Source organism: Panulirus ornatus, chromosome 67 (genome assembly GCF_036320965.1).
Source record: "Panulirus ornatus isolate Po-2019 chromosome 67, ASM3632096v1, whole genome shotgun sequence".
In the NCBI taxonomy this organism is placed as follows: domain Eukaryota; kingdom Metazoa; phylum Arthropoda; class Malacostraca; order Decapoda; family Palinuridae; genus Panulirus; species Panulirus ornatus.
In genome coordinates, this window is record NC_092290.1 from 5,466,745 (window position 1) to 5,494,477 (window position 27,733).

The window sequence follows — 27,733 nt, forward strand, 5'->3', positions numbered from 1 at the left end:
AAATGAATGTGGTAGATCAAGTACGCAGAGTCATTGTAACATCAGTCACACACAACATCAACTTGTCTCCAGTGTATTAAGGTGATACACAGAGTTCCATTCTTAAAACACTTTACTTTTTCACTTTACACACCAACTTGGCTCAGTGACCTAAACCCTAATCATACACCAAAGCAATACACATGCCATTTTATGTTCTGCTATGCTATGCTGCCCTTATCTTGGCTTTGTCTTATAAGGAATACTATCAATTTTCCAATTGCTGACAGTGTTTTTGGAAAATATTTAGTCTCAGTGCTGAGTTTTCTTTGAACTGGTATACTGCTATAATCAACTCATGCAAATTTACTTAAACCTTCAACATTCATAATGGTATGACAATACTAACAATTGATAAAAAAGATAAGGGAAAGATTAGGAGTCAATGGTGGATGTAGAGGTTGGAATCTGAATAAGACATCAGCATACAGATATCACAGGTATAAGTCAAAGGTATTAAAAAAAACACAATTTAAAAACATTGATTATATGAACTAAGAGAGTGACAGTGAAACTGAAACCCTTATGTGAACGGCATATTATAAGTGAGGATATATAAATACGAGCAGTCAAAATTATTTGCAAGGAACATCCTACACAAGCCAGTCTGCTTACAATGGTAAATGCCACATTAGACATATAAAGAAAAGCCAGCCATGACTTTCATGGTCCACTTCTACAAACTGGTCACTTTCAGGGGGAGAGATTCACACAAACTGTCCACTCACTACTTGTACAGTCTACTGCACAACTTAAAGTAGTTACCTTATCATGAAGAACAAAGAGATGGGCCCTTGAATGCTGGTCAAGTTCTGAGGAAGAGGATCTTATACAATCCAAAATTAAAGATCTAAAACAACATCAGCTTCCATTTAATGTATGTCACACAACTAATAATAATTAACAAAGTAACACTTCCTATGAAACCCCATGTCATAGCAATAGGGTAATATTACTTATCTCTCCAACCATACCTATTTAAACAAGATATCAGTTTCTTTTAGTGCTACTGAAGAAAATTCACCTAAATCATATGTTCCAAAACTATTTACCACATGTACTGTTGTTTGTGCTTATACGTATCATGAAAATTGATTAAACTGGAACGCAACCTAAAAAACCTCTTGATCAGTTAAGATGGTCTCCTTGTGATCAACAAAATTACCTATTTTCCAGAAGGTTCTACTGCACAAGAAAGGCAACAATTCCAAAAGCTATTATCAGGAGTGGGGAATATATCATTAGGCTTCAATCAAAATTTACTTAAGAAAAATTAAAATAAAAAAATATTGCTTTCCACTCAGTCTTGTTAAAACAATGAAAATAAGGTAAAAAAAAAAGAAAAAAAAATATGAAGCCAAATTAAGGCAATTTTGGACAGAGCCTAACTTGTACTTCCAGAGTAAAAGAATATAATGGGACAAAACACAAAACATAAAGAAATAATGTTCCTTCTTTGACAAAAAAGGGCCATTTATAATCACAGTACAAATTAATGGGAGATCCTTTCTAAAGATAAAAGTAAGTCAGTGCTGTGAATTCCTAACTATGCTATTTCTATAACTGGAGAGATATCATAATTTGAAGCTTGCCAAGGGTAATTTGATGACAGCAATCATACAAGTATAAAAATCAAACATTATATACACATCATTTGTACATAAAGGTTTACATTATATAGTGAGTTTAGAATGTGATTATCAACAACAGAAAGAGGATAAAATTACAAGTAAACTAGCTGAACAGAGAACCTGGTATGAAACACACACAACAGATTAAAACTCCTTTACCCAAGAGCCTTTACATAAGCTTTGGTATAATGGAATGCAAGAACTAAAAGAAAAATATTTGTACCAATGCAGAAGAGTTATTTATGGTAGCACAGTGGAATAAAGCCAACTCCTTTGAATGAATGAATATCAAAATCAATACCAACTTGTTCCCTTCAAGCACCAATACCAATACCAGTAATCAGATTGATACACAAAAGGTGTAATATGATAGACAAATCCTATACAGTACAAGAAACATGATAACTCATGTTGAACTACCTTCAGACTAGATATATCCTGTCTCATTTCTGAAACAATTAAATGATATCTAACAATTTCAAAATATTCTAACAAATGACCAGAAAACAAAAGCCTTAATAACTACCCCTTATTTCTTTCACTAATATATTGTACTTTTATGGATCTTCGTCACATGACTTCTCAGATTCCCTTTTTGAGTGGAGCAGTAGGGACAATGAGGACATTTAAATGGCTTTTCCCCTGTGTGGACCCTCTGATGGCGTATGTAGTCAGTCTTATAGTGGAAACCCTTGCCACAGTCAGGGCATATGTAGGAGCAGCTGGCAGTCCTGGGTGCGATAACGGTGGTGCTTAGCCCTTTCCTGCTTCCTAAAACTCCCAGGCCACCCTAGAAATAGGAAAACCATGACCTTAGTTCTCCAATTTTCATTTACCAATATCTGGTAATCAAAGGATTAAATTCATGTAATTCTGACTACTGAATATAATGAATGACTTGAACATTAGCAATTAAGGCACTGATTCAAAAGGAATGCATTTTCTCAGAGAAAACTGTAGAAATCCACTACATAAATCTCACACTACATGTCGTAGTTACTTGATGATATAAATGTTAAAACAAAAATCAGACCTTTCACATTTAATCACATTCTACTAATCAACTGAATTAGAATGCTGCTGAAGCTCCAGTAAACTTGGTGGTTCTTGTTTAGTTTCCTGCCAAGCAATCTGAGAATGTCGTTTTTGCACGTGAAGTTGAAGAAGTATCTTTTGATTAGCACGATATGGACAAAGGTGACATGCAAACGGTTTCTCTCCAGTGTGTATTCTGATGTGCTTTCGAAGATTTCCTTTGTGTGTAAAAGGCTTATTGCAAACTGGGCATGGATAAAGGCGAGGGAGTGCTGATTCCCCCCAACCATGTCCCTCACTGTTTCCTGCTATGGAGGAACCAAGCCTGCTTCTATCATCCCCAGCACTAGTCATGTGTAGGGCTTCTTGGGTTCTGTCCTGCTGATGAAGGTGAGGACTGAGATGTAGGGATGGTGGGGAGGTGAGAACACCGCTGGGAGTGAACTCTGGCAGCCCACCAACAACCCTCTGCAGCTGTCCCTACAGGAAAAGAAAACTGTCACCCTCACTATTTTTTTCAATTTCCTCTCCACCTCTAAATTTTATATATATGTATATATATAAAAAAAAATCAGTATCATCAGGAGCTGTAGTTCTCCTCTGAAATGGAAAAAGCATTCTAAACCAATCAGCCAAAACCAATCAGCTCTATTTGTTAAAAATACTAATTCTTTATAGTGCAAGCCAATCTATTCATATATCTTTACGAAATAAACATTACTTTCTATGTATATAGCATTTACTGATCCTTCTTTTATAAACCAGAAATATTACAATCAAATCATGCAAAGGCAAAATACTTCAAGGGACATGGATATGTCTGCTGGTACAATATATCACAAATTATATAACAAACAAATTTGTTTAATTTAAAAAGATATTCGTCTTCAGCCAAAGAAACAAAGGTTTCTGAATAAAATTCAGCACAGCATAAAAGCTAAAAAGCTTTTCTTGAACAAAAACATTTGTTTCCTTCAACGTAATGTCTATTTCAACAGAAAACTAGCTCTAATAACCCTTATACTATAAGATGCAGTATCTAAAAGGTGTTCTAGAGCAAGTAAATGGTTCCTGGTTTTCATGAATTAGTTCACGGCAGGTTGTTAACTTTACCAACATTGTTGAAATATTACTCAGCCAAACATTGTATTATTAACTGCTGTAAATATATAAAAGCATACTAAAATACATCTACAGTACTTTCTGTATCAGAAGAAAAGAAAAAATAATTCTCATTTGCATGGTACTGAATATCAAAAGAATTATGTTAACAAAACCATTTTGAGAGAGTACTGACCTACTTCAGAGTAACTTCAATGAAATTTTTCTGAAAGGCATGGTTAGCCTGTAGCACTTACCATACTTTTGCTAATGAATTAATACAATCACTCTCTGCTGGCCTACTTGTTACAATTGTCAGTCCTGGGTTCATTTCCAACTGACCTTAACCATATACAAAGTTTTCTTTTAAAAGTTTCTGTAGTTCCATAAATGTTTCCCTATTTTTTCCAAGTGGCATGCATAAAAATCTTTCAAACTTTGTTACCAAGTTCTTTTCTTCATGGAAGTCTTGCTGATTTAAAAAATCTGTTTTCTGTTTTAGAAGTTTTTCACCTAAAAAATAGCCCTTTATCTCTTCAATCTGTTGTCATGCATAGATAATAATGTACCTTTCTTTTTTTTCCAGGCTGTAAAGTTCAACTCTATCTACAACATCTATGCCCACAAAATCCAAAAAAGTATGGTCCCCAACATTTACGGAGACATAACATCCTCTGATATATATGAAAGGTGAAATATTCACAAATAAAGAAACAATCAAACATATAGGACCCAAGAGTGTTCAGTATATTGCCTGTAATTATCAGACACACCATGAGATGCACTGTAAAACATACAAGTAAGAGTGCCCAGGAAGAGGACTTGAAAAGTACAACAAACCAGCCAGGTTGTGGTAGCTACTTGGGTCTGTGGACTGCAACTTTAACCAGCTTGGTTGATCAAACTACCCATCCTGGCAGTCTGGGCCCAGATCAGGCTGTGTAAAAGACCCACAAAGACTTCTCCAAGCATACTCCACGGCTTCTTTCAGCCTCTCACGATAGTTCTCCATAACCTTCTGTAGATGTTGAAGATGATCTTACTGCCTTTTTTTTTTGTCAAAATGTGGGATCTACAACACCTATATAAGGCTGTGAAGAACTTAGTACTTAAGTTCACATATGAACTTAGCACTAAGAAATGAATCCCCTTCTTCTATGCTTACACATGTGGTGAAGACAACATCTTCTCCAATAAACTGTAATGAAAGCCCACTTATACAGACTGGTGCCCGAATGTAGCCAGTGACTCCTACAGGTGAGTGTTATTTGGTCCAACATCTGGTGAGCTTTAAGAACTGCTCAAAGTTGAAAACACTCCAACCTGAATTTAAAAAAAAAATGACAGATGGTGGTCAAAAATAAATTCATCAACAACGATGAAGAGGCCTTGAAAAAGAAGTACTGAGAAAAGCCCTGAAAAGCTTTAACTCCATCACTCATGAGGTCACTAAAATCAAACTCTAATTACACAACCATTTTCATTCTCCCCTTTTGGAAAGAGGGGCAAGTATGCAGTCTGTTGTGGATGATAGTGCTTGGGAAGTGAGTCAGTTGTTCGCTGATGATACAGCGCTGGTGGCTGATTCGGGTGAGAAACTGCAGAAGCTGGTGACAGTTTGGTAAAGTGTGTGAAAGAAGAAAGCTGAGAGTAAATGTGAATAAGATCAAGGTTATTAGGTACAGTAGAGTTGAGGGACAAGTCAATTGGGAGGTAAGTTTGAATGGAGAAAAACTGGAGGAAGTGAAGTGTTTTAGATATCTAGGAGTGAATTTGGCAGCAGATGGAACCATGGAAGTGGAAGTGAATCATAGGGTGGGGGAGGAGGCGAAAGTTTTGGGAGCATTGAAGAATGTGTGGAAGTCGAGAACATTATCTCGTAAAGCAAAAATGGGTATGTTTGAAGGAATAGTTGTTCCACAATGTTACATGGTTGCGAGGCGTGGGCTATAGATAGAGTTGTGCGGAGGAGGGTGGATGAGCTGGAAATGAGATGTTTGAGGACAATATGTGGTGTGAGGTGGTTTGATCGAGTAAGAAATGTAAGGGTAAGAGAGATGTGTGGTAATAAAAAGAGTGTGGTTGAGAGAGCAGAAGAGGGTGTTTTGAAATGGTTTGGTCACATGGAGAGAATGAGTGAGGAAAGACTGACAAAGAGGATATATGTGTCAGAGGTGGGTGGAATGAGGAGAAGTGGGAGACCAAATTGGAAGTGGAAAGATGGAGTGAAAAAGATTTTGAGTGATCGGGGCTTGAACATGCAGGAGGGTGAAAGGCGTGCAAGGAATAGATTGAACTGGAACGATGTGGTATACCGAGGTTGACATGCTGTCAATGGAGTGAACCAGGGAATGTGAAGCATCTGGGGTAAACCATGGAAAGTTCTGTGGGGCCTGGATGTGGAAAGGGAGCTGTGGTTTCGGTGCATTATACATGACAGATAGAGACTGAGTGAACGAATATGGCCTTTGTTGTCTTTTCCTAGCGCTACCTCGTGCACATGCGGGGCAACGGGGGTTGTCATTTCATGTGTGGCGGGGTGGCAACGGGAATGAATAAGGGCAGAGAGTATGAATTATGTACATGTGTATATATGTATACGTTGAGATGTATAGGTATGTATAGAAAGGATCACAATTTTGCGCATGATCGAGATATTCCTATGAGTCCATGGGGGAAAATGAAACATGATAAGTTCCCAAGTGCACTTTCATGTAATAATCACATCATCAGGGGAGACGAGAGAAATAAAGGTCAGTTGATATACATCGAAGAGACGAAGGACGCCATTTGGTAAACATGTGATTGTCCAAAACATATGTTTTGAGCAATCATATGTTTAGCAAATGGCGTCCTAGCTTCGTCTCTTCGATGTATATCAACTGATCTTTATTTCTCTCTTGTGTCTCCCCTGATGATGTGATTATTACACGAAAGTGCACTTGGGAAATTATTGTCTTTCAGTTTCCCCATGGACTCATAGGAATAGGTATGTATATATGCATGTGTGGATGTGTATGTGGGTGGGTTGGGCCATTCTTTCCTCTGTTTCCTTGCGCTACCTCGCTAATGCGGGAGACAGTGACAAAGTATATTAAATAGAAATAAATAAATATATATAATACATATATATAATTTTCATACCTGTTTGCTGTTTCCAGTCTTAACGAGGTAAACCCAGGAACGGATGAAGGCCTGATTCACTATGTCCATTCTCAAGCTGTCATATGTAATGTACTGAAACCATAGTCCCCTACCCACAACCATGGCCAGAGACCTTTCTGTAGTTTCCCCAGCTCCTTAATATGCCCTCATTAAGTCCAATAACATGTTGCCCCCTATATGCCACATTGCTCCAATTCACTCTCTCCTGTGCACATCTTTGACTTTCCTGTATGTTCAGTCCTGAACACTTAAAATTTGTTTTTTCTTTCCATCTTTCCATCTCCAACTGGTCTCCCCTTCTCCTTATCCCCTTCACATCTGGAGCATATATCCTCTTTGTCAACCTCTCCATATGTCTAATCCATTTCAGCACACTCTTTTCAGCTCTCTCAGCCACACTTCTTATTACCACAACTCTTTCTTATCCTTTTATTACTTACCTCATTAAACAATCTAATGCCAAATATCATCCTTAAACATTTAATTTCCAAAACATCCTCCCTCCTCATCACATTCTCCTCTCCAACCCTTACCTTGCATCCATACAACATCATTGGGTCTACTATAGTTCTTCTAACATATCTATTTTCATCCTCCCAGACAGCAAACTCTTTCCACATATTCCTCAATGTTCCTAAAACCTTCCCCCCTCCTCCACCCATGACTCCCTTCCACTTCCTTTAACATTTACTGCCATGTTAACTCCCAGGTACCTAAAACAATTAACTCCAAGTTTTCTCATTTCAAACTCACACCCCAACTAACCTGTATCTCTACAATGCTAAGCCAGATAACCTTGCTCTTATTCACAATTACTCTTAACTTGCTCCTTTCACACACTTTCTCAAATCTCAGACACCAACTTCTGCTATTTTTCATTAGAATTAGCCACCAGGGATGTGTCATCAGAAATCAAGACTCCCTTCCTAGGTCCCTTCGCCAACAGAATGAATATGTGTACTAACATGGTTCTAAAGAATTCAAGCTTAGAAATAGGCAGGTTCCATACTTGTCACAATATAATTAATGACAAATATAATGTGAGTAATGCAAGACATTATGCACACTGAATTATCTACTCCATCTTCAAGATTATGGTTGAAGTGACAAACATGACAGAACATCATGTGCTTCAGAATAAAAATCAACTTTTGGAAAAATTCACAATTTCTTTTCTTATTTCCCTCATTTAGAACAATAAAACTCCGGGATGAAAAGATTGATGAAACAATAATTACCAACATATTTAACATCTTTATTCAAATATGAGAAAAACAAATGATATTAAACAGAACTGTATGGAATACATTAGCATGACTGCGATGAAAATAACAAGTGTTTTGTAATTTCAATTTATGTGGCACATACATTTCATACCAAAGTCAACCCAGTAATTTCAAATGTTTGCGTTACAGCACAACTGAAGTTTACTTTTGAGGTTATTGTTCTTTACTGATGGAAATCTGGCTGAGCTGAACGATGGTGTTTATTATGGTGGATTTGAGTGATATCTATAGGTTTATTTGTACTACTTTGTAAAAGCTCTCCATGTCTGCCTAACATGTGAGTGGTTAAGTGAGCCTTTTGTGTTGCTTTATAGGGGCATTTAGTGCACTGAAAAGGTTTCTCGCCAGTATGTGTGCGGTAGTGCTTCATGAAGTTGCCTCTGTGGTTGAAGGCCTTTTGACAAACAGCACAGATGAATGAGGTCTTGTAAGAGCTGCCAACTGCGCCGCCAGTAATCAAGACAGCTCGCTCGCCAACATCCGTCCCCTATGGAGAAAACCACACCACTTAGTTCTCCAGTTTCCAAAAGAGCTTGTGGGGGAAAACATTATTTGAAATGTTTTACCCTATTTTTCACCAATCAAATACGAGCATTACATTTTTCATTTTTTCTCTGCTGCAGCCTTCATCATGTGTATGTGTGTGTGTGTGTGTGTATATATATATATATATATATATATATATATATATATATATATATACACACACAAAAACACACCTCAGCCTGTGCCAGGTGCCCATTTACCAACCAGTCATGGAGGGAGAATGAACTGTGACCCATGAGTATAATTACTTATTGACAGTGATGTATGGCCTCATTTTGTGCAGTGTTATTACTGTGTTCTAACAAAAAATTCTTTTTCCTTTATATTCTGCATATATCACAGCAAAGATAAGGAACAAGGTAGCAGTAAGAAAAACTTGACATGGCCCAGAACTAAATATGCTGAGGTTGTGAAAGCGGTTAAACAATCCTCAAAAATGTCTCCAAAGGATTACTCTCACAGTAAAAAGTTAGATCATTGATTCTTCATGTAATGAACAGCATATGATGATGCTATCATGCTCTTACATTAATCTGTGAAATATGCAGCTTTAAAACATTCACTCTTTCATATCACAGGTTTGAAGTTCTCTAGTGCACAAAGTTTGAGTCTCTGATAAAAATCGGAAATATAGAAAAAAAAAAGATCCCATCTTATACTTTGTGCATGCAAAAGCCTACAAGTGCATTTAAATACCAGACATGATGGAAAGGATAAAATTAGTAAAGAAATTAACAAAAAATATACACACATTACAAGTAGAAACACAGTTTAAAAAACAAAGTGAAGAGCATAAAAAATTCCTACAAAGGTGTCATAATACCTCTGACACTCAAAGAGCTTAAATCCATAGGTCAAGGTAAATTGCATTACCATGCAGCCTATAATATTCATATACTATAAATTCATCCTTCATTATCAAGGCAACTTCATAACATTCTTGAGCTTGAATCATTAAAAAAATGATTGCTGAAGTGGCAAACCAACTTGTGGATAAATTAAGTTTTTGCAACACCTCATATCCTCTAATGTGACATGGGTCTGGAGTTTACAGCTTCAGTGATCAATAATATGAAAGATTGTGTGGTATGCTTGTATCACTGTTCATAGTTTTTTTTTTTTTTTTATACTTTGTCGCTGTCTCCCGCGTCTGCGAGGTAGCGCAAAGGAAACAGACGAAAGAAATGGCCCAACCCCCCCCCCCCATACACATGTACATACACACGTCCACACACGCAAATATACATACCTACACAGCCTTCCATGGTTTACCCCAGACGCTTCACATGCCTTGCTTCAATCCACTGACAGCACGTCAACCCCTGTATACCACATGACTCCAATTCACTCTATTTCTTGCCCTCCTTTCACCCTCCAGCATGTTCAGGCCCCGATCACACAAAATCTTTTTCACTCCATCTTTCCACCTCCAATTTGGTCTCCCTCTTCTCCTCGTTCCCTCCACCTCCGACACATATATCCTCTTGGTCAATCTCTCCTCACTCATTCTCTCCATGTGCCCAAACCATTTCAAAACACCCTCTTCTGCTCTCTCAACCACGCTCTTTTTATTTCCACACATCTCTCTTACCCTTACGTTACTTACTCGATCAAACCACCTCACACCACACATTGTCCTCAAACATCTCATTTCCAGCACATCCATCCTCCTGCGCACATCTCTATCCATAGCCCACGCCTCGCAACCATACAACATTGTTGGAACCACTATTCCCTCAAACATACCCATTTTTGCTTTCCGAGATAATGTTCTCGACTTCCACACATTTTTCAAGGCTCCCAAAATTTTCGCCCCCTCCCCCACCCTATGATCCACTTCCGCTTCCATGGTTCCATCCGCTGACAGATCCACTCCCAGATATCTAAAACACTTCACTTCCTCCAGTTTTTCTCCATTCAAATTCACCTCCCAATTGACTTGACCCTCACCCCTACTGTACCTAATAACCTTGCTCTTATTCACATTTACTCTCAACTTTCTTCTTCCACACACTTTACCAAACTCAGTCACCAGCTTCTGCAGTTTCTCACATGAATCAGCCACCAGCGCTGTATCATCAGCGAACAACAACTGACTCACTTCCCAAGCTCTCTCATCCCCAACAGACTTCATACTTGCCCCTCTTTCCAGGACTCTTGCATTTACCTCCCTTACAACCCCATCCATAAACAAATTAAACAACCATGGAGACATCACACACCCCTGCCGCAAACCTACATTCACTGAGAACCAATCACTTTCCTCTCTTCCTACACGTACACATGCCTTACATCCTCGATAAAAACTTTTCACTGCTTCTAACAACTTGCCTCCCACACCATATATTCTTAATACCTTCCACAGAGCATCTCTATCAACTCTATCATATGCCTTCTCCAGATCCATAAATGCTACAAACAAATCCATTTGCTTTTCTAAGTATTTCTCACATACATTCTTCAAAGCAAACACCTGATCCACACATCCTCTACCACTTCTGAAACCGCACTGCTCTTCCCCAATCTGATGCTCTGTACATGCCTTCACCCTCTCAATCAATACCCTCCCATATAATTTACCAGGAATACTCAACAAACTTATACCTCTGTAATTTGAGCACTCAGTCTTATCCCCTTTGCCTTTGTACAATGGCACTATGCACGCATTCCGCCAATCCTCAGGCACCTCACCATGAGTCATACATACATTAAATAACCTTACCAACCAGTCAACAATACAGTCACCCCCTTTCTTAATAAATTCCACTGTTCATAGTAGATATAGTAAATCATAGCATCCTTAATCTCAGGGAAATGTGGAATGCACTAACGCAGATGTAAACTTCATGTTAGTACCATAGATGAGAATTAATCATAAACAGAACAGGCCTGTTGGGTTGAACTTGTTATCTAAGAACAAAATCACCACTGCTTTTGTTCACTAGTCCCCATACAAAACTAAGTTGGGTTGTGATGGTAAGAATGGGATCAACTTCCTCATCATTACCATGAGCTCGAGAGAGAGATAGAGAGAGAGAGAGATAGAGAGAGAGAGAGAGAGAGAGAGAGAGAGAGAGAGAGAGAGAGAGAGAGAGAGAGAGAGAGAGAGAGAGAGAGAGCCTACTAGTAGAAATTTTGAAATTGAGAAGGGTGGTAAGATGTAGGTGAGCAGCAGAGGGGCACTTAGAAAACTTCTCTGAGCTTAATTCAAACATGTGAATACAGAAAAGTAACATTATTTGTTTCCAGAGTACATTCATATCAGTTTCTATTCACTAAACATAAACCGTTGCTCCTTCTGTTGTCCTATACTTAAAATATAATTTCCCAATAAATTACATAGTCACATAAAAGTATTTCAAAAACTACTGAAAGCTAAAATATGTTTATAATGGAAATCTGTTAACGTGAATGAATGGGCATTATCGCCTTGGAAAAGAGGCAATGGTTCAGGGCTAACAATTATGAGAACACCAAATTCAGCAACTGACAGCATAAGCAGCAAGTGTAGATGTACTCATGTACAGCTTCCATTTCAAATAATCAAGTAAGACCTTTTAGCCACAACTCTTAATATTATGAAACACAAAGTAGCATGTACAGTAAAAGCTTTTTGACATAAAACCATTCTTGATGTAATATTAAGCTGAATTTTTATGAGGGAGGCATAAGCCATTGCTGTTTTCTGAAAGGAGGTGCTGGGTTAAGAAAGGCTGGGTTACAGAAAAAGTTACAGAAGTCAGACATAAGGCTGTGCACGAGAAAGTTTGACTAAGGAATGGATATACATATCTTGTGGAGGCAAAGAGGAAGATTTGTAGAGGTTTTCAAAAAAAGAGAGAATGTTGGGGAGATGAAAGTGGTGAGAATAAGTGAGCTTGGAAATGAGACTTGTGTGAGGAAGTACCAGGAGAGGCTGAGTGTAGAATGGAAAAATGTGAGAAAAATGACGTGAGGGGAATGGGCGAGGAATGGAATGTATTCAGGGAAGCAGTGATGTCATATGCAAAAGATGCATGTGGCACGAGAAAGGTGGGAGATGGGCAGATTTGAAAGGGTAGAGAGGTGGGACGAAGAAGTAAAGTAGTAAGTGAAAGAGAAAAGAGAGGCGTTTGAACGATACTTACAAGGAAGGAGTGCAAATGACTGGGAGATGTATAGAAGAAAGCGGCAGGAGGTCAAGAGGAAGGTGCAAGTTTTGAAAAAGAGGGCAAATGAGAATTGGGGTGAGAGAGTATCATTAAACTTTAGGGAGAATTTGAAGGTGGTAAATAACATGCGTAAGACAAGAGAACAAACGGGAACATCAGTGAAGGGGGCAGGGGGGAAGTAATAACAGGTAGTGACGAAGTGAGGAGATGAAGTGAGTATTTTGCGAAATGTGTCTGATGACAGAGTGGCAGATGTAGGGTGTTTTGGTCAGGGTGGTGTACGGAGTGAGGGTCTAGGAGAAAGGTTTGGTTAAGAGTGAAGAGGTAGTGAAAGCTCTGCGGAAGATGAAAGCCGGCAAGGCGGCAGGTTTGGAAGGTACTACAGTAGAATTTATTATGGAAAGGGGTAACTGTGTTGCTGAGTGGTTGGTAAGGATATTCAATGTATGTATGGATCATGGTGAAGTGCCTGAAGATTGGCAGAATGCATGCAGAGTGCCACTGTACAAAGGTAAAGGGGATAGAGGTGAGTGCTCAAACTAAAAAGGCATAAGTTTGTTGAGTATTCTTGTGAAATTGTATGGGAGGGAATTGATTGAGAGGGTGAAGGCAAGTAAAGAGCATCAGATTGGAGAAGAGCAGTGTGGTTTCAGAAGTGGCAGAGGATGTGTGGATCAGGTGTTTGCTTTGAAGAATGTGTGTGAGAAATACTTAGAAAAACAGATGGATTTGTATGTAGCATTTATGGATCTGGAGAAGGGATATAAGAGTTGATAGAGATGCTTTGTGGAAGGTATAAAGAGTATATGGTGTGGGATGGTGTGGGAGGTAAGTTGCTAGAAGCAGTGAAAAGTTTTTATTCAAGGATGTAATGCATGTGTACAAGTAGGAAGAGAGGAAAGTGAAAGGCTCTCAGTGAATGTCGGTTTGCGGCAGGGGTGTGTGATGTCTCCATGGTTGTTTAATTTGTTTATGGATAGGGTTGTTAGGGAAGTGAATGCAAGAGTTTTGGAGAGAGGGGCAAGTATGCAGTCTGTTGTGGATGAGAGGGCTTGGGAAGTGAGTCAGTTGTTGTTTGCTGATGATAAAGTGCTGGTGGCTGATTCGGGTGAAAAACTGCAGAAGTTGGGACTGAGTTTGCTTAAGTGTGTGAAAGAAGAAAGCCAAGAGTAAATATGAATACATGCAAGGTTATTTTGAAGTGTAACTTGTTTGGGTCCTGTATAGCAACTTTACTTTGTCATTCCAACATGCACTAGCCTTTCTCACCTGTCCACCTCCCACCCTACGAGTCACACATTTCTCACATTTGCCAGCATTGCTTCCTTAAATATCTTCCATTCCTTACCCACTCCCTTTGCTTTGTTTAATCTTACCTTTTGCTATTCTACACTCAATCTCTCCTAGAATTTCCTCAAACATGTCTCTTTCCAAGCTCATTCGCTTTCACCACCTTTTTCTTCCCTATATCATTTCCTATTTTCCAAAAACCTCTACAAATCTTCACACTCATCTCCATCAGTTAATAATCAGAAATCTCACTTGCTGCCTTCTCAGCACAATCACATCCAAGTCACTCTTTTAGATGCCCATCATTCAGTATGTAATCCAATAATGGCTGCTTACCATCTTTCCCTCTCACCTACATATTCTTGTGTTTGTCCATCTTTTTAAACAAGTTATTCCCAATTAACATTCTTTTTTGAGTACACAGCCCCATGAGCAATTCACCATTTCCATGCACATATCTAAATCTCTAAAATGTAATAACATGTAAATCTATGTAAACCACTCTCCATTACCTACACCCTGAGATGAACCCATGAACACATTAATGATCAAAACCTCTCTCCATTACCTACATCCTGAGATGAACCCATGAACACATTAATGATCAATAGTGACAAAGACCATTACATCAATTACTAGCTTCAATGTTACCCATCTCAAACCATGCTTTCTGTGATTGGTGAGATCTCACTTCATCTATCTGATGATTAACAGGCAATGGGGTAACCTGCTGGCTCCTAAGCTGAGGTCTCACTCTCAAGTGACATACAACAGTACAGAGATATCTATTTAGTTCTACAGCATATCCTTACACATGAAATCAATGTAAACCATTCATCATCACATACATGCCCTGGAACTGGCCCTAGGATTACTTGAATCATAATAATGGACAACAAAGTTTGTCTTTTTCTCATCAAGGATGCAGTGTAACTTCTCTAGACGTATTTCTGATATATTACATATTTTCAGTCCATTTTAGTGCAACAGGTCTCACTTCATTTCTTCAGATACATACTTCTTCAATTCAAGTGCAGCTACAAGATGCATGAGCACAGGTAAAATGAAAAGATTTGTACCAGTTCAAGTTTTTATTGCAGAAATTCAGTATTCCTAGATAGAAGGTATACGAAGAAGATACTATCCAGAAGGACAAGCTAAAAACATAGAGCTTTTAACCTTCTATGGTGCTCTTCACAAACTAAAAGCACTGAGCTTTAAACCTCCTGTGATGCTCTGATTCACATTTGTCCCTGTATAACATCCAACAGTGATCTGCAAGCATTCCCTCATTCCAGAAACCCAAGTAACAATGCTCCATTGCGCTGATGTCTTGATGGAAACACTCTCCTTGTTCGTCAGACACTGCTCCAAGGTTCTTAGCAAAAAAGTCCCAATGTGAATGGAAGAAATGCACTTTGAGTGACATCCTACATCCCAATGCATCATAGGATTTTAGAAGTTTTTTCACATAACCTTCAAAATCCAGAGATCTTATGTTTCCCAAGAAATTTTCACATAGCCAACCAAAAGAGTTCTACGCCTCCAGCTCCAAGTCAAGATGTGTGCTGAAATTATGGTCTTTCAGGAGTTCCTTTATCTGCAAACTGACGAAGATACCTTCTTTCAACTTGGCCTCAGTGATCTTTGGAAATTTTTCCACCACATACTTGAATCCTTTCGAGTTTCTCTTGGCTAGTGTTTTCACAAATTGCTTCATGAAGACAAGCTTTATGTGGAGTGGGGAAAGAACATTTTGTGATCAACCAGAGGCTTATCTTGGACACTAGAAATCCCTGGCTCATATGATCTTCGTCGAGGCAAGGCCACCTCCATATAACACTGGTCCTCACAGCCACAAGACACAACATTCACTGGGTCACACTTGAACCAGACTGACTCATTGCAATCCAGCATATTCGTACTCTTTTGTGGGCACGCGCCAAAACCGTCTCGAACATTCTTGCCTACCAACTTCTAAAACATTCTGGAATGGTCTCAAGGTGCACATGCTTTGATACTTATGGTATCTCCACTCCAGAGACTGCTGTTGGCAATGAAGGCCATTAGGGCCAGAGGCAACATTAGAGGTTTCATGTTATCATGAAAAGTAGATATGATACAACAAAATGGATTGCATTTTCAAATCAGCATCCAAAACTACATAAGTAAACCACCAGCCATCTGTGATGAAAATTATTTGTTGACCAGTGATAATCTGTGACCATTATCATTACACAATGTGAAGCAGCCAGGTTAAACCATGAAAAGGTCTGTGTGGCCAGATTGTGGACAGGGGGCTGTGGCTTCAGTGCACTGCACATAAAATACAGAGAGTGGGTGTGAGCAAATGCAGTCTTTCTTTGTATGTGCCTGGCAGTATCTTGCTAATGTGGGAAACAGTGGACAAGTAATAAATAAATAAATAAATAATCAAATAAATGAAGAGATGTGCACAGTATAGAGTGAATTGGAATGATGTAGCATACTGGGGTAAACATACCATCAATGGACTGAATCAAGGCTATGAAGCGTCTGGGGTAAACCATAAAAAGGTCTATGGGGCCTTGATGTAGATAAGAAGCGGTGGTTTTAGTGCATTACACATTAAAGCTTGTGTATGGATGTGGGCAGATGTGGCACCAGGAATGGATGAAGATAAGCAAGTATGAATATGTATATGTGTATGTATATGCACATATATGTGTATGTGAGTGGATGTGTCTTTCTTTGTCAATGTGTATGTATATGGACATATATGTGTATGTGAGTGGATGTGTCTTTCTTTGTCAGTTTCCTGGCATGGGAAGGAAGGGCCCATCACGCATGAAATCATATATATAAATAAAATGGAGAGAGAGAGCACTACTCCTAAAGCAGTTGTGGGAGTATGTGATAAAATGTAAGAAAGTAAACTCCAGATTGATATGGTTAAACTGAAAGTGGATGGATAGAGATGGGTGATTGTGGATGAATATGCACCTGGCCATGAGAAGAAAGATCATGAGAGACAAGTGTTTTGGGAGCAGCTGAGTGAGTGTGTTAGCAGCTTTGATGCACAAGACCAAGTTATAGTGATGGGTGATTTGAATGCATAGGTGAGTAATGTGGCAGTTGAAGGTATAACTGGTGTACATGGGGTGTTCAGTGTTGTAAATGGAAATGGTGAAGAGCTTGTAAATTTGTGTAGTGAAAAAGGACTGGTGACTGGGAATACCCGGTTTAAAAAGAGAGATATACTACATAAGTATACGAATCTAAGTAGGAATGATGCCTAGAGAGTGTTATTGGATTACGTGTTAAATGATAAGCGCGTGAAAGAGAGACTTTTGGATATTAATGTGCAGAGAGGGGCAACTGGAGGGATGTCTGATCATCATCTTGTGGAGGTGAAAGTGAACATTTGTGGAGATTTTCAAAGAGAGAATGTTGGGGTGAAAAGAGTGGTGAGAAATACTTAGAAAAACAAATGGATTTGTAAGTAGCATTTATGGATCTGGAGAAGGCATATAATAGAGTTGATAGAGATGCTCTGTGGAAGGCATTAAGAGTATATGGTGAGGGAGGAAAATTGCTAAAAGCAGTGGAAAGATTTCATCGAGGATGTAAGGCAAGTGTATGCGTAGAAAGAGAGGAAAGTGACTCGTTCACAGTGAATGTCGGTTTGCGGCAGGGTCTCCATGGTTGTTCAATTTGTTACTGGATGGGGATCTTAGGGAGGTGAATGCAAGAGTTTTGGAGAGAGGGACAAGTATGCAGTCTGTTGTGGATGAGAGGGCAAGGTTATTAGGTTCAGTAGGGTTGAGGGACAAGTCAATTGGGAGGTAAGTTTGAATTGAGAAAAATTGGAGGAATTGAAGTGTTTTATATATCTGGGAGTGGATTTAGCAGCAGATGGAACCACGTAAGTGGAAGTGAGTCACAGGGTGGATGAGGGGCCAAAGGTTCTCAGAATGTTGAAGAATGTGTGGAAGGTAAAAACATTATCTCAGAGAGTAAAAACGGGTATGTTTGAAGGAATAGTGCTTCCAACAATGTTATATGGATGCGAGGTGTTGGCTATAGATATGGTTGAGCGGAGGAGGGTGGATGTGTTGGAAATGAGATGTTTGAGGACAAAATGTGGAGTGAGGTGGTTTAATCAAGTAAGTAATGAAAGGGTAAGAGAGATGTGTGGTAATAAAACGAGTGGTTGAGAGAGCAGAAGAGGGTGTAGTGAAATGGTTTGGTCACGTGGAGAGAATGAGTGATGAAAGATTGACAAAGAGGACATATGTGTCAGAGGTGGAGGGAACGAGGAGGAGACCAAACTGAAGGTGGATGGATGGAATGAAAAGGATTTTGAGCAAACGGGGCCTGAACATACAGGAGGGTGGAAGGCATGCAATATAATAAAGGTGAATTGGAATGATGCGGTATACCGGGGTCGATGTGCTGTCAATGGATCGAACCAGGGTATGTGAAGCAACTAGGGTAAACCATGGAAAGTTTTGTGGGGCCTGGATGAGGGAAGGGAGCTGTGGTTTCGGTGCATTACACATAACAGCTAGAGACTGAGTGTAAACGAATGGGGCCTTTGTTGTCTTTTCCTAGTGCTATCTCTTGTGTGCACTGGGAAAGGAGGGTACCATTTCATGTGGCTGGGTGGTGACAGGAATGGATGAAGGCAGCAAGTATGAATATGTATATGTGCATATATGTATATGTCAGTGTATGCATATGTGCGTGTGTTGGTGTGTATGTATATACATTGGTATGTGGGTGAGTTGGCCCATTCTTTCATCTGTTTCCTTGCTGGTGCAGGAGACAGCGACAAAGTATAATAATAAAATATATGTATATATCATTTCATATATATATATGTATGTATATATATATATATATATATATATATATATATATATATATTCTTATGAGTCCACGGGGAAAATGAAACACAATAAGTTCCCAAGTGCACTTTCGTGTAATAATCACATCATCAGGGGAGACAAAAGAGAGAAATATAACAGTCAGTTGATATACAACGAAGAGAAATACCTACGACACCATTTGGTAAACATGTGATTGTCCAAGACAGGCAATGAGCGTATCATAAACTTATTATATGGACAAGGTGAATTGTTTACAAATTTTATCAGCAATAAAGTTATTCAGTTTGTATAGACCTTCACTAATATCAAGGTTATAATTCTTTGTGTATTTAATAATAGAAGATTCAATTATATTTCTCGTGGTACTGGAGTTAAGAGTTAATAACTGAGATGGCATTACTCCAGTCAATACAATGATCATAGTTTTTAATGTGATTAAACAAGGCATTTGATTCTTGTCCTGTTCTTATACTATATCTATGTTGCTTTATGTCTAACAGAAAGATCCTTACCAGTCTGCCCAGCATAAAACTTATCACAATTTCTACATGGCACTTTATAGATACACCCAGGAGAATTTTCTGGCGAGTTCCTGATGAAGATATTCTTTACAGTATTATTGTTGCTGAAGGCAGCATTTACATTAAAGGATTTAAGCAACATGGAAAGTAAATAATGGTATGTCACCATTTTTACATTGCATGATCCATAGGCAAGGAAACAAGTTGAAGTTTAGCATATAAAGAAATACCAATGTATGCTCATAAATCCATTATTACTCATCTCAATACGACAGTTAAACTATTATCATTTCAATCTATGTTCCTTAGGGCATTACGTATTTGCAGTCCAAAGTTTATTGATGATGAGTTTGAGAAGATATATTCTACTGGATCTAAGTTAAAGTACCCAAGATCTTTCATTGATAAATCCCTTAGCAAAGAGATCATTTTATAGAGCTGAGCCCAAACTTCCCATTGACACCAAGAATCTTTTACTTCTCCCATTTAATAATAATTTTACTTTACTTCCCATTTTGCTTAAATCCTTTAATGAAAAATGTTGCCTTCAGCAACAATAATACTATAAAGAATATCTTCATCAGGAACTCACCAGAAAACTCTCCTGGGTGCGTCTATAAAGTGCCAGGTAGAAATTGTGAAAAGTTTTATGTTGGGCAGACTGGTAAGGATCTTTCTGTTAGACTTAAGCAACATAAATATAGTATAAGAACAGGACAAGAATCAAATGCCTTGTTTAATCCCATAACTATGATCATTGTACTGACTGGAGTAATGCCATCTCAGTTATCAACTCTAACCCCAGTGCCATGAGAAATATCATCGAATCTTCTATTATCAAATACACAAAGAATTACAACCTTCATATTAGTGAAGGTCTTTACAAACTGGATAACTTTATTCTTGATAAAATTTGTAAACAATTCACCTTCTTGTCCAAACATTAAGTTTATGATATGCTCGTTGTCTGTCTTGGACAAACATATGTTTACCAAATGGTGTCCTAGGTACGTTCTCTTCGTTGTATATCAGCTGACTGTTATATTTCTCTCTTGTGTCTCCCCTGATGATGTCATTATTACACGAAAGTGCACTTGGGAACATCGTGTTTCATTCTCCCCGTGGACTCATAGGAATATACTTGATCACGCGCAAAATTGTGATCCCTTCCAAGAGGATATATGTGTCAGAGGGAGGGAAAGAGGAGTAGTGGGAGACCAAATTGGAGGTGGAAGGATGGTGTGAAAAAGATTTTGAGCGATTGAGGCCTGGGCATACAGGAGGGTGAAAGGAATGCAAGGAATAGAGTGAACTGGAACGATGTGGTATACTGGGGTTGACATGTTGTCAATGGATCAAACCAGGGCATGTGAAGCATCTGTGGTAAACCATGGAAAGTTTTGTGGGGCCTGATGTGGAAAGGGAGCTGTGTTTTTGGTGCATTACACATGACAGCTAGAGACTGAGAGTGAACGAATGTGGCCTTTGTTGTCTTTTCCTAGCGCTAACTCGCACGCACGCGGGGGGAGGGGGTGTAATTTTCAAGTGTGGTAGGAATGGATGAAGGCAGCATGTATATGTACATGTGTATGTATGCATATGTCTGTGTATGTATATGTATACATTGAAATGTATAGGTATGCATATGTGTGTGTGGGCGTTTATGTATATACATGTGTATGTGGGTGGGTTGGGCCTGTTGGGTCTGTTTCTTTGGGCTACCTCGCTAACGTGGGTGTGTGTGGGCGTTTATGTATATACATGTGTATGTGGGTGGGTTGGGCCTGTTGGGTCTGTTTCTTTGGGCTACCTCGCTAACGCGGGAGACAGTATCAAAGTATAATAAAGAATATATATATATATATATATATATATATATATATATATATATATATATATATTCTTTCTTTTTCTTTTAAACTATTCGCCATTTCCCGCGTTAGCAAGGTAGTGTTAGGAACAGAGGACTGGGCCTTTTTTGGAAAATCCTCACCTGGCCCCCTCTGTTCCTTCTTTTGGGGAAAAAAAAAAATACGATAAGTTCCCAAGTGCACTTTCATGTAATAATCACATCATCAGGGGAGACACAAAAGAGAAATGTAACAGTCAGTTGATATACATTGAAGAGATGAAGCTAGGATGCCATTTGGTAAACATGCGATTGTCCAAGACAGACAACAAGCGTTCATAAACTTATCACTCTACAAATTTTATCAACAATAAAGTTATCTAATTTGTAAAGACCATCACTAATATTAAGATTGTAATTCTTTGTGTATTTAATAATAGAAGATTCAATGATATTTCTCATAGTAATAGAGTTAGAGTTAATGTGTACGTATGCATAACTCTAACTCTATTACCACGAGAAATATCATTGAATCTTCTATTATTAAATACACACAGAATTATAATCTTAATATTAGTGATGGTCAATACAAATTATTTAACTTTATTATTGATAAAATTTGTAAAATGATAAGTTTATGAACGCTTGTTGTCTGTCTTGGAAAATCGCATGTCTACCAAATATATCCCTTGGGAGACATTACCAGAATCCATCAGCTTGAGGTTAAAATGCAAGTTAAAAGCCAACTTTAGTGGGGCTGTACACTGGGAATAAAGTCTCATCAAAGAATTTTGACTCCAAAGCTGTCTACATTACCCTGCTCACCCAGAGGGCCCTAATCACACACTCGGGGTCCTGCTCACACACTTGGGGCCCTAGTAACGCACTTGGAGACCTAGTCACACATCTGGGGCCCTAGTGATGCACTCAGGGTCCTAGTCACAACCCCCGAACACTAGCAAGTATCATGATGGCTGCAATAACCCTTGGGAAGGTTCAAGGGTAATTATGATCAATAAACATATAAATATTTCTGGGATTGGGGAGAAAGAATACTCCCCACTAATTCCCTACATGTCATATAAGTCAGCTTTAGGGGGGGGGGGTGAAAGCATAGGGTTGGAAACCCTCCCTTACTTGTATTTTAATTTCTAAAAGTTGGAACAGAAGAAGGAGCCAAGTAAGAAGTGCTCAGTCTGCTTGAAGTCCAAGACTGGAGAGCATGAATGTGTGTGGATGCAACAAAGATCAGAAAATGGGAGAGACAGGTAATGTATTATATTCAAAAGACAGGAAGCCTGATTTTCTGAAAGAAACATAGCAGGAAGGGGAAACAATGCTTAGGGAATCTCTTAGGGGCATGTCAGTGGTTTAGGCGATGGTAAGAGCAAAGTTAAGGGTAGCACTGCTGCTGTAGGAGTTATGGGAAAGCATGAAAGACTGTAAGGACGCGAGTCCATGACTGATGTGGATGACATGAAAGTGGACTACGAGATGGGTCATTGTTAGCAATCATGCAGCTGGAAATGTGAGGACAAAGGAAGAGATGCAATAGTTTTGAGAGGAGCTGAATGAGTGTCAATGGTTTTGATGCAAGGGATCTCGTATCAAAGAAAGGTGATCTGAATGTAAAAGAAAGTAACATGGCAGTTGAAGGTATAATTAGGGGTGTGGGGTACCAAGTGATGTGATTAAAATGGCAAATAGTTTATTGAAGTGTGCACTGAAAAAACTAGTAACTGCAAATACAGTAAAATGGGTTATCTGGTAAATGTTACAATGGCATCCTCAATACAATATTTATTGAAATCTCCATCATAGTTCTGTTCCCTTGTCTCTTCTATTTCCTTCTCATGCTTCTCTCTATATTTCAATTAAGGTCCAGCCTTGATGTGGACTTTTGTCTGTGACTAAAGCCTTTAACAAAAATGGAGAACTACTGCTTACACGTGTGTGGTAAGTGGAAACTGGGAGGTGGACAGGTGAGTAAGGGTAGTGAATGATGGAGTGATAAAGTTAAGTTGCTAAAGAAAAAAACAAAGAGCAAATACGCTTTATCTGCAAAGAATTAATAGAAATTATTGGGAGCTGTACAAGAGAAAGGAGGAGGGGGAGGTCAAGCATAAACAGAGGGAACTGAAAAAGGGGCAAACAAGAGCTGGAGGAAGCAAGTATCAGCAATCTTAAGGGAGAATGAGAAAATATTTTGGAAGAAGGTTGAAAGCATGAAATGGGAACACAGGTGAACGATGCAAAAGGGAACTAGTAAACAGCAGAATTCAGGTGGGGAGATGGGGTAAGTACTTTGAAGGATTGTTGAATGCATTCAGTAATATGGTGGTAGATGTGAAACTTTCTAGAAATGTAGATATGCAAAGTGAGTGAATCACTACAAGTGATTTGCTGAAAAGAGGCAGTGAAAGCCTTCCAAGGATGAAGTGTAATAAAAGTGCCTAGAGTGAACTTACAGATGAATTTCTTAGGAAAGAGGGTGAGTGTATGTATGACTCATGGTAAGGTGCCCAAAGATTGGCAGAATGCCTGTACAGTGCCACTGTATAGAGAAGCATGGGGGACAAAAGTTTATGTTCAAATTACAATTGTATAAGATATTTGAGCATAACTGGCAAGCTGTATGGATGAAGAGTGATTGAGAGACTAGTGGCATGCAGAGAGCTTCAGATTATGTGTTTTCAGGGGTAGCAGAGGATATGTGGATCAGATGTTTAATTGGGCAACCACTTCTAATCAGCAAAACAAAAACTATCTAGGGATTCATATAAGACACACGTGACATTCGCTCCCCACAGCACAAACATCAACACAAAAGCAATACAACTAAAATTTCTTAGAACATCACTGCTGCCACAATTGAATGAAATAATGAATCGTTAGGATCTCTATAACAGTTCATCCATTCCATACTAAAGTATGCCTTTTCTACCCGGTCATCAACCCAAACAAACACAGCAAAACTGCAAACAACACAAAAAGAGCACTTCGGTTGCCGAGCAACCACAAACACTACTCAACACCTGCAAAACAAAAAAATCCTCCCAGTACAATCCCACCTCACTCTGATCATTTTTTTTTTTGCAACAGAACTAGAGCCCTAATAGATACCACTCCTTACCTAACCACCAACACTAGGTACAAATAACATCTTACCCCTGCTTCACACTTCAACAACTTTCTTGTCTGGTTTGCCATCACTCATACCTTTATATAACACCTATCAAACATATCTCCAAGACCCTCCATGCTCACAACGCAACTCTTACAAAGAAGACACTGGAGACATACTGCTTAATCATTACACAATCACTCTCTAAACATACACACACTATTACTACATAACAGACCTGTGGTCCTACCCCATGGACGTGAATGGCTTCCTGAGTGCTTCAGGGGGCCCTAAGAGGTAGCTCTCAAGACAGAAAGGTAAATATATGTATGTATGTCTGAATGTATGTATGTCTGTATGTATGTATGTATGTTTATGAATGTATATACTTTTTCTTTCAACCTGTTCACTGATGTATATATGAATTAAAGCTTCCAAAGAACTTAAATGTGGTTACAATTACCAACACTGCATAAAAAAGCATCCATTGCAACTGTAAATTCTTCATGTTAACCATAATGAGCAAAAGGTTTTTTCCGGAATTTGACAGAATTTTAATATCACCTTTAAAATATTACATAAGTCTCTGAATATTCATCATCATAAACACTAAAAGTCTTTCTGGTTTTCATTCAGTTCATTCCACTTCAATAAAACTGCTGACACCATCTGAAGATTCACATGTCTGCTGCTGGTGTAACTGTTGGAACTGCAGCTGGGGTACTGAAGCTGCTCCACCACTATTACTGGCCACTTCTCTATCCCATATCTGAGGTTGAGGTCGTGCATCAACTGGATGCTTCAGTCGCACATGAGCGTCAAGGTTATATTTGAGTGCAGCTCTATATGGGCAATGAGAGCACTGGAATGGCCGCACAGCTGCGTGGGATAACGTGTGTCGTTGCAGGTCGTATGTTCGTCGAAAACCCACCTTGCCGCAGATCGAACACATCCGCAGTGCTGCTGCTACTGCTGCTGCTGCACCGCCCTACAAAAGAAATGGCTGCTTAAGTTTGCATCCTCTCCTATTTTTTCTTATGAAGCAGCAGCAGTGGCAGCCTCCCATCCAACTCCTATTTGGAACAATTACATTATTCACTATAATTATCAACATTATGATTTACTTATCCAACAGTGAATTCTTCTATTCATTTACACTTTACCATACAATAAAAAAAGTCAGGTGTATGCACTATAAACTGCTTATATCAACAATCAAAACAAACATTTTAATTTTTGCTATGTTTACAATGGGATTTCCTAATTTTGTTGACTATTTTCAATGAGGATTCAGACTTTCTTTTTCATGACTTTAAAACAAGTTAAAAAAAAATGTGCAAAAAGTGGCTTTTTAAGTTATTGACACCACATAGAATTCCCGTCAGAAACTTCTTAACTTGCTCTTAAAATAATAACGTGGGAAGTAATCATGATATAAATGCGTAATTATCACTCACAATTACTCAATTCATAGAAGTTGCCTGATAGGTGAGCTTACCACTTTATCTTCAACATATCAAAATTATTTTTTATTTTCATTATACTTAATCGCCGTCTCCTGCGTCAGCAAGGCAGTGCAAGGAAACAGACAAGGAATGGCCTAACCCACTCACGTACACGTGTATATACAGAAACACCCATACACACATATATACATACATATACATTTCAACGTATACATAAACAGACATACAGAGACATGTAAAGATATATACTTGTACATATACTTGCTGCCCTCATCCATTTATAAAATGCCAGAACCCCTTTAACCAGGTTCCTGCAGCTTCAGGGCTGTTCCACCATTCATAACAGGGAAATGAGGGACACCTATGAAGCAAGAAGCTCCTTGACATAAAGGTACACCCTTTCATCAACAGACAATGGTAAGTCCTTGCCAATGGAGACTTTTCGCATGCAGGTGGATTCTGGTAACACCCATCAAAATATATACTTTTTATTTCTTATATCGAGTTTTAGACTATTCCCTTCATAAATGTCTTACCAAACTCAAAGCTAGCAATAAGGAAAATAACCACAATAAAAATGCAATCATTCCTCAAAATTACATTGCTTTCTTTTAACAGTTGTTCCACCGTCACACAGAAGTCACACTGCAGCAGTTACAAAACTGCAAGCGCTTTTTATTACAGAATTTTCACCTTTTAACAACAGCAAATTTAACAAGCCAGAGGCTTGAGATCTTTTGGCCCCTCTGACCATCACAGAGGAATGCAGTTGGGGTCCCAGGTATCTGACCTCAAGTATGAGATCAGACGACCTACTTGCCTCAGTCTTCTTGAGCGATCACATCATACACAGCTGTCTCCATGATTTCAGGTTTTCTTTGTGCATATATTTCATTCTATTAGTTTGATATTGCCCAATGGAGGGGCAAAAGCTCACTGTGTAAGTTCTGAAAATATAGTGCAAATGGCAGCTAAGAACTTACGTTGCCAGCTTCCTTTAGAAGAATGAACATCTGTTTGCAAACGAGGAAAAACTCAAGAGAAATCCATTAATGCTAATTATGCTATGGTCTATAATGTAACATGTCAATGAAAATATTTTGCCTATAAATGTATATATATGAATACTTGTGTGCTGACTTCCACATTAGCTCACATCCACTGACAAGCTGTTACGTGAACTGCATCGAAACCACAGCCACATCTCAAAATATCAGGCCTCATAGATCATTCTGTAGTATAAGTTCTGGTCTGGTTCTCTGACTGCCCATCACTCTATATTGTGCAGGCTTAAACACTTATGCATGTTTAAGCCAAAAGCACTTAAAAGAGCCTTTTTCACTCTATCCACCCGTCTCCAATCTGGTCTTCCACCTCCTCTCTATTCCTTCCAATTCTGATATATAAACCCTTTGTCAACCTCTCCTCACTCAATCTATATATCCAGACCATTTCATCACGCCCTTCTCATCTCTCTCCACCATACCCTTCTTATCATCAAACCTCTTCCTCGTCCAACCAGTTTTTACTCGATCAACCCTCCTCATGCCACATATCATCTTTCAATATTTCATTTTCAACACATTCTCCCTCCTCTGTACATTCTTACAGGAGTGCTAACAGAATAAGTATTCCCATCTGGAGAATTACCGGAGTGG

General features: G+C 38.8%; 1 protein-coding gene across 26 annotated transcripts in view; it reads right to left on the reverse strand.

The window, feature by feature from the left end:
* Positions 1-27,733, reverse strand: part of LOC139747108 (uncharacterized) — a 275,924-nt gene that overhangs the window by 151,833 nt on the left and 96,358 nt on the right. For 2 of the 26 annotated variants that reach the window (XM_071658934.1, XM_071658932.1), the window contains exons 6-7: positions 2,704-3,185; positions 2,324-2,460 (exon numbers count right to left, since the gene is read on the reverse strand). The exons of 19 other annotated variants lie outside the window; for them this stretch is intronic. In XM_071658934.1, coding sequence (XP_071515035.1) covers positions 2,727-3,185 — 459 coding nt within the window. In that variant the 3' untranslated portion in view covers positions 2,324-2,460; positions 2,704-2,726. Of the gene's footprint in view, positions 1-2,323; positions 2,461-2,703; positions 3,186-8,205; positions 8,745-11,816; positions 25,598-27,733 lie in introns of those variants that run through there. 5 more of the 26 variants (XM_071658948.1, XM_071658945.1, XM_071658953.1 and 2 more) reach the window with 4 other exon arrangements.